General features: G+C 38.2%; 1 protein-coding gene across 2 annotated transcripts in view; it reads left to right on the top strand.

The window, feature by feature from the left end:
- The window catches only part of LOC107681149 (uncharacterized), an 8,272-nt gene extending 1,476 nt beyond the window's left edge, over positions 1–6,796 (top strand). Inside the window, exons 2-10 of one of the 2 annotated variants that reach the window (XM_016477331.1) lie at positions 1,253–1,309; positions 1,395–1,855; positions 1,929–2,244; positions 3,047–3,812; positions 3,904–4,086; positions 4,828–5,174; positions 5,569–5,819; positions 5,923–6,123; positions 6,205–6,796. In XM_016477331.1, the coding sequence (XP_016332817.1) occupies positions 1,265–1,309; positions 1,395–1,855; positions 1,929–2,244; positions 3,047–3,812; positions 3,904–4,086; positions 4,828–5,174; positions 5,569–5,819; positions 5,923–6,123; positions 6,205–6,646 (3,012 nt within the window). In that variant the 5' untranslated portion in view covers positions 1,253–1,264 and the 3' untranslated portion in view covers positions 6,647–6,796. Of the gene's footprint in view, positions 1–1,247; positions 1,310–1,394; positions 1,856–1,928; positions 2,245–3,046; positions 3,813–3,903; positions 4,087–4,827; positions 5,175–5,568; positions 5,820–5,922; positions 6,124–6,204 lie in introns of both variants that reach the window. The other variant, XM_016477330.1, reaches the window with a different exon arrangement.
- The last annotated feature ends 1,615 nt before the right edge of the window (positions 6,797–8,411 follow it).

Raw genomic sequence — 8,411 nt, 5'->3', positions numbered from 1 at the left:
GTATTGTGCGTATAGGGAGGATCGGCTCTGTACATATATATATATATATAACTATTACTATAACTATTTTAAACTGAGATTGAGAAGCACACACAAGAAAAATATACTTGTTAGAGGTAGAATTACATTGTACATTTATTTGACTTCATATTTCATACATATACAGCGCAGTCGGCAAAGCTTTCCAAACCTTCAAATCGATCCTGTGATCAATACCTAAATATATAGTAAATATTATAAGATGACAAAAAGATAAGCGGGAACAGTAGAACGTGCACACTCGCGTGCTCTGTACGCTGTTTTCGTAGTGGGAACGCTAAACTAAGGGGAAACATAGGGGAACAGACTTCGACACAACAGTCCATATACTTTTGTCCATTTAGTGTATGTGGACATCTCCAGCTCTTGACTACTCCAGTGATTTTTGTCATTGTCGTGTTTTTGTCTTCCAGTAAGTTAGAGCTTTCAGTAACACTCTATTTTACAGTGTCCTTGTTACACATATTTACTATAGTAATAACAGTAAATTATCCATAATTACAAGCAGCTAATCCTAAACCAAACCCTAATCCTAACCATGATTATATAAGTACATGTTGTTAATTAATATTACTTAGTACTTAAATGAGTAATTACACTGTAACAAGGCCATCTTAAAATAAATAATGTAACAGAAGTTTTTGTATTGTTTTATTTTCATATATCAGTAATGTTATTCGCAATGCTACCACAAATAGAAACAAAATGTATGAGGCCTTTTCTTTGGGCATCATCTTTTTTTTTTAGTGATGCACCTGAACTTCAGCAACTGAAAATATGAAAAAAAGGATTGATTGTTGACCAAAACAATGACATTTAATTAGCATTACTCCAATGGCAGCATTTATTTCATGCATACCTTGGATAAACTACAAGTTATGACATGTTAGGAGTGTGGACACGCTTCACCGTGACAAAAAACGATGCTAGGAGCAATATAGAAAAATTGCTTGTCTAAAATATTGAGAGTCAAGTCTATTCTCTATTGTATAAAAAACTTTACTACAACTTTTCATTTATCATCTGAGAACACAACATCCTAAACAGCATAAAGATTGCAGTTCTGTGGTTATTTTATTACAGAAACGTTAGTTTCAGGTTTTGTTCTTTGGCTAAATGGAAACATTAAGTTTGGTTTTCTATAAAAAAAATAATTTTGAAACATCACTAATGTTTCTATTTATTTTTATCCTGATCCTCATGGACAGCCCAGCCCTCATCACAAATGGAATCACAAACAGTCGAAAAGCTTCCTGATCCTCCTGAAGAAGTAAGTCAAATGATAAGTGTGGCCATTTTGCAGAATGACAAAAACATCTGCATGTCCACCTTCTTTCTCTGCCTTTCTCCAACAGGTTTTACTTCCAGAAGGTTGGAAGCAGATGCTGCCAAAAGAGCAGCATCTCTGGGTCAGTAAGGCTCTCTTTAGCAGAGACGCATCTGGGAAGTTAAAGCTGACTGAACCTCTGCAGCTGTGGTGCTCACCTCCAGGACCCCAGTTGTTGTATTCACAGCCTCCTCCTTTTCCTGACCCGTTCTTTCACAGCAGGCTGTTCCTATGGATGCCCTGCCGCATGTGGGCATACAGGCTGCCGTGCGCGAAGCCCAACTGCCGTCGTCTTGGCAATCATTTGAGGCCTTGCGGACTCTACAACACTGTCCGGAGGGTTTTGGACATGAGTGGGTGGTATTTCATGGTCACTGAGTACCTGGAGTGCTGTTCCTGCAGGAAAAAGGTGGCAGGCTGGTCGCAAGACATTCTGGATCAATTGGATCCCATCCATCGTGAGAAATTCCCAGCAGTGTTGACTTACAGGTAAGCAGAGTTGTTTGACAGTCAAGATATTGTTAATATTGGTTTGATTTTGTGTTGTGTCTTTTGTTTAAAGGTTGTCTTGTGATAAGGAGCTTGTTAGACTGATGCGGAGCCAGACACCAGGGAAGAGTGTGATGTCGCTGTATCGGCACCTTTGTGTGCGGCACAAAGAGCAGTGGCTGGCTCAGTCTGCAGAGTATCTCTCTGTACTCGACAAGTTTCAAGATCTCAGCGCTGTTACTGCCAGGCTGCCGCAGATGATGCCAATGCCATCTCCATCGTTGCTGTTGACGGTACATGCAAAGGATGTACTGACACGGCTCGGAGAAATGAAGGCCAGAGTCACTTCCATCTATGGCTCCATCCTGAAAATGGTCTCCACCAAGAAGGTGAGCAGACACAACTAAATGTTATGCATTTAATTAAGTATTTGGATTAATACATACACTACCATTCAAAATAAAATAAAAATTATTTTATGCTCACCAAACATTGAGATTTGAAAGCTGAAACATCTGAAAGCTGAATAAATAAGCTTTCCAGTGATGTGTGGTTTGTTAGGTAGGATAAGACAATATTTGGCCTAGATGCAACTATTTCAAAATCTGGAATCTGAGGGTGCAAAAAAAAAAAAAATCTAAATATTGAGAAAATCACCTTTAAAATTGTCCAAATGAAGTTCTTAGCAATGCATATTACTAATCAAAAATTAAGTTTTGATATATTTACGGTAGGCAATTTACAAAGTATCTTCATGGAACATGATCTTTACTTAATATCCTAATGATTTTTGGCATAAAAGAAAAATCAATAATTTTGACCCATACAATGTATTGTTGGCTATTGCTACAAATATACCTGTGCTACTTATGACTAGTTTTGTGGTCCAGGGTCACATATCATTTCCTGTTTTTTACATGTTGGTTTGACCACATAACTTTGTTCAAGAACTGTTAAAATAGCAGTTTTGTTAAAATACTGAACAAAATATTAGTTTAATTATTTTTCAAGAATTTCATTATTTTAATGAAGCTTTTCCACCTCACCAAAAATACCAAGATTAATTTTATTCCATAATAAAAATGGTCTATTTGAATCATAATATTTATTAATTGAATTTTGAATAAATATATATAGCTTATATAAATCATCCAATGTTTTTTGCATTTACCATTTTTCATCCATCTTTAGGTCACTAAGAAACACGATTCAGCTGTGTGGTCCACAAACATGGGGAATGAGAATGGGCAGGTCTTAGTATGTGTCCTGACACAAACAGTGGACGAGGGCCTGCTACCCATGTGCTCCGGCTTGATGGAACGTTATCGTCGAGCCGGAAAGCCTCCTCCACAAGTCCTCTATGTGGACCAGGACTGTTGTTCCACTATGGGCAAAAGCAAAGTGGGAGCCATGTTCCACGAGTGGGACCAGCTGGTCGTCAGACTGGATGCGTGGCAGTTTATGATGCGGTTTACAGCAGGCGTCACTTCAGAAAGCCACCTGCTGTACGGCCCCTTCATGGGACGGCTCTTCTCCTGTACCTTTGAGTGGGATGCTGAGGATTTAAAAAGACTACAAGAAGCCAAACGACTGGAGCTGCGACAATCCAAAGATGTCAAAGCATCCAACAAGCCCACGGCCGAAGAGTTAGTACAGCACTGTCGCCACCAGACGCGTGAGCCTCAGGTGACCAAGCAGCTCATTGAGCAGCTGTTAAAGGACTTCATGGGGGCTACAGACTTCATGGGTAACAAACTGTTGGACCAGGAGAGGATGGAGGAAATCTGGCGAGCCCAACAATGCCATCTTTTATGCATTCAGGACCCTCCAGGAGTACAGCTTTACAGAAAGATTGGAGAGGTGACCAGAGGAGGACTCATTCTGCCCCTGTATCACTGTGCACGTGGCGTAGGATCCCTCGAATCATTCCATCAGCATCTGAATCACTTCATTCCAGGTTTGTAAGAGCCATAAATAATGAGTTATATTTGTGAAATGTCAATGTAGATTGAAATTATTTTTTACCTGCTCTTTTTCTCTTCTTTTAGGTACAAGTACAAATGACTTGCACTTCCATGTTTACCTGCTAGAAGGAGTAGTGCAGTGGAACGAGGCCCGATCTGTTGCTGTTGATGAAGGCAGTCCACTGCAGCACTACGTAAACCGTTTAAGCCAGAAGGTTTTAGGCCATAAACTGGTTGAGGATCACAACAGCCCAGAAGAGTACACTGGTAATGCATTGCATGTCTTTCGTTTTGTGTGTTTTGATTAAATTCTTCATATATACAGTATATGTGTATATATGTATATATATCTGTATATAAGGTCACATTAAAACTGACTGAAAAATTTGATTTTTTTTTTTAATCATTCATTATATTACAATATATTTATGTTTTAAGTACACAAAGAACAAATGAATTATTCAGAAAATGTGGAAATATTACTTTGTGTATATTTAGGAGACATAAAATGCTAGCTGAAAATTTTGCCTTTTTTATTGAAAATGTAATTCTCAAAAATGCACAACTTTTCAAATATTTGGGGTCAATACAGGTTTTTGTTTTTAGCAAGAAGGCATTAAATTGATCAAAAGTGACAATAAAGACATTTAAGAAGATTTACATTTCAAATAAATGCTTTTCTTTTGAACTTTTTATTCATCAAAGAATCCTGAAGAAAATTGTTTGTATAAAAATATTAAGCAGCACAACTGTTTTAAAAATTGATTATAATTTCATTATATTTTAAATTGTAATAATATTTGACAATACTATTGCTGTTATTGTATTTCTGCTCAAATAAATGCAGCCTTGGTGAGCATAGGAGACTTCTCAAGAACATTTAAAAAATCTTACTGACTCCAAACGTTTGAAGAATGGTACTTTGTCATGCTGTTTTATTTAGTCTAGGTTTTTTTTTTTGCTTTAATAGTTAACCAATGCATTTTTTGTGACATACTGTTTGCACAGGTGAGCTCATAGGGGTGGAGTATCTTTATTCTCAAACCAACAGAGTGTTGGAGGTCGACTACCTTATGGATCCCGATGCTCCTGATGGGAGTGATGATTATCTGGAGGGAAACCTGGAATATGAGGATTCGGACATTGATGACCTCAAATCACCACAGTTCTTGGAGCTCAGCCTCAAACCACTTCAGCCTATTCAATATCAGGCGGCACTTCTGCAATCACCTTCCTCCGGCCTCTCAACATCACAGCCGGATCCAATCGTGTCCTCCACATCTGGGCCCATAAAGGACGAGCCTACCACTGCAGACCAGTTCACGCCTCAGGGCATCTCACAGGAGGAGGATAATGTAAGTGGTGTTCACTGTAAAAAAAAAAAAAAAAGCGGTTCCAACACTTTACAGTAAGGTTCCATTTGTTATTGTTGTTAACAAAAAGTAACAATGAAAAATAGTTTGAAAGCATTTATTTATTAATACATTCACAAATAATACAATTATTAAAAAGTTGTATATTTAATATTAGTAAATGGACATGAACTAACAATGAACATTTGTATTTTTATTAACTAACGTTAACAAAGAATAATAAATACTGTAACAAATATACTGCTTACTGTTAGTTAATGCATTAACGTTAATTAATCAGACCTTATTTTAAAATGTTACCAATTTTTCTGCCATGTGTTTGTGTTTATATATTTATAAGACATTTTTGTAATAGGAAGTACTCTGTTTTTCTCAGGAAAAGTGCGTGGGGCCCAATGGTGTTCCTGGGTATAACCATGTTATTAACCTGGCCAACAGTCTGGTCGAGCTTAGAAATCATGGATTTGTCACACAGCGAAAGGTGGACGAGATTGTCGCCCTGTGGGATATGCTGTCAGAGCATGACAAAGGTGGTGTTGTCCACCCGGCCCGAGCCGAAGACACATTGTGCTTAAACAACAGTCATAGCGATAACTTTGTGACTCCATGCATTGATGGTCTAAAAAGGTACGTGTGCCAGAAGATTACATAAATGTTCTTTTTTAATCTTTATTGAAATTCCTTAGAAATAACTTGCGTTCCCTTTTCCATGGATTTGCTACAATGTCAGCCGTCTTGTCGCAGCCATTTGCCTCGCTCTTAGCCACATTCACCCTGCTGGTCAGACCATCGCTGGCTTCAGGGTCAACAGATGGGCTGCCATCCTCCACGACTACAACATGATCAGGGACATCGTCCAGGACAGCGCTGCCATCTCGACCCGGACACAGATACAGCTGCTTGAGATAAACCAACGGACACTGTGCCAGTGGTAATTGATTATTAATATGCAGCTGTATATTAATTATAATTACATAGATATTAAATACTGTATCATGTTTTCTGTACACAGGTACAATGCCAGGAAACAGAGGCAAGAACAGTTGGTTTTGCACCAGTGCACTGACAACATGAAGGCGTCTGAGCCTCTATTTCCTGTACAACACAATGTTCCAGAGCCCTTTCGAAATGGACATGTAGGCGATGTAATTAAAGTAGTGATCGGGGGTTCCGAGCCCTTTCAAACAGACCCAGAGCAAAGAGCTGCTGCCACCGGGCCCCCTAGTCCAAAGGTGCCTAGGACGACTGCTTGGCGACGGAGGAAGGCAGAGGAAGAGGCAGCCCAGCGGGGGTTACCCCTGAAGCGGCCTTGTGAACAGTATGTTTGTAAAAAGTGTGGCAAACCAAAGACAAAAGAATTCGGTCACAGCCAGTTCCGCGGCGTTCACTTTTGTGCCAAAGCCTCTGGAAAGACTGTAGAGCAGTGGATGGAGGAGATGAGGAGGGCAAAGTGAGCTAATATGGACATTAATATGGAAAATTTCTTTTTGTTTTTATTTGTAGATTCCATTGTTTTTATATACTTTGTTTGTAAATACTTTGATAGTACTCTTTAGGTGATTATTTATAGTTTTTCACTTACCGGTTTGTCATTTGTGAAATGGCAATAAAGGCCTTTTTATTCTCATCACAGTGGACATTTCTTTTTTCAAATGAACAGTTTTAATAATAATAATTAATAATTCGTTACATTTATATAGCACTTTTCTGGGTACTCAAAGCGCTTTACATGAACGGGGGGGGGGGAGTCTCCTTATCCACCACCAGTGTGCAGCATCCACCTGGATGATGCGACGGCAGCCATATTGCACCAGAATGCCCACCACACACCAGCTTATTGGTAGAGAGGAGACCGAGTGATGAAGCCAATTAGTGTATGGGGATGATTAGGAGGCCATGATGGTCAGAGGCCAATGGGCGAATTTGGGTTATATATAACGAACTGGTTGTTTCAATAAGTTTTGTGTAGTATTTTCTTTACTCTTTAATTCAAAATCTATGTCTAAAAAGGGTAATATTTCATGTATTTGAGGTCTGAGATGTGGGAACGGTGAAGAGAGAGAGGGCAAAATTTTGCATTTTAGGTCAGCATTGCCATCTAATCAGCCAATATTGTCTTAAATAGCCTGCACAGCACTTCATGTTTTATAACATGGGATTTTGACCAAATGTATTCAATCTTGATTTTTGTCAAATGTTGCAACAAGATTTTAGATATATGGTAATAAAAAATATTTTTAAAATACCTTAAAGTAACTACAAATGAGCATTGAACAATGAGCGTTTTACAACTTACTTTTAACTTAAAAAGTAGCTGTGACTTTCTCATTTCTCCATCCCCTCACGTTCTCATTTACAGTAAGAACACCTACACAATTAAATAACTGTACCTCTAAGTATCGCACGTTCCACTATCGGCCGTTCTGAACCCGCTCCCCTCCCCCGTCACTCGTTTACAGTAAGAAAACGTATTTGTATTAAAGTACTTAGTACTGTTGCAAAGACAAAATGCAATTAAAACTGAGAAACGTGTTTAACTGTGTTTAGATGTTTAACCTTTAATAGTTACAGACATTTAAAAGCACTCCCCCTAGTGTACAAATGTTGTATTACAAATGTTGGTGTTCTATACCGTTTGTCCCCTTTTCTGTTTCAAACCACAAAGAGAGATTTTTTTTAGATGTGCTGCTCTCATTCGTCCATATAATGGCAGTGAATACTGACCATTAAAAAGATGCAAAAGTATCATAAAAGCGCAGACTATAAAAACAGTTGTAATATAATGTGGCGAGTGCTAAAAGGTGAAAATGTTTTAAAGGTTGTTGCAAACTCAGTCATTAATCGTATAATCGCGACATGACCATTCGTGAGGGGCACGTGAAATGATTCTTACTTTTCTTGGTAAGAGTAAACCAGGGTGATTATTTTTTAAGTCAGCGAGAAAACATAATTGCGCCACTAGATGGTGGCAAGTGAATGTATTTTGAGTGTCATTTACACTTTTAATACTAATACACACCAAGGCTGCGTTATCTGATCAAAAATGCAGAAAAAAAACAATGTAGTGAATTACTGCTCCAATTTAAAATAACTTTTAAATCTATTTGAAAATATTTTAAAGGGTTAGTTCACCCAAACATTTAAATTAGCCCATAAATTACTCACCCTGAAGTCATCCTAGGTGTATATGACTTTCTTCTTTCAGACGAATCCAGTCGG

Source organism: Sinocyclocheilus anshuiensis, unplaced genomic scaffold (assembly GCF_001515605.1).
Source record: "Sinocyclocheilus anshuiensis isolate Anshui unplaced genomic scaffold, SAMN03320099.WGS_v1.1 scaffold412, whole genome shotgun sequence".
NCBI classification, from domain to species: Eukaryota; Metazoa; Chordata; class Actinopteri; order Cypriniformes; family Cyprinidae; genus Sinocyclocheilus; species Sinocyclocheilus anshuiensis.
This window is presented reverse-complemented; position numbering and strand designations above follow the sequence as displayed.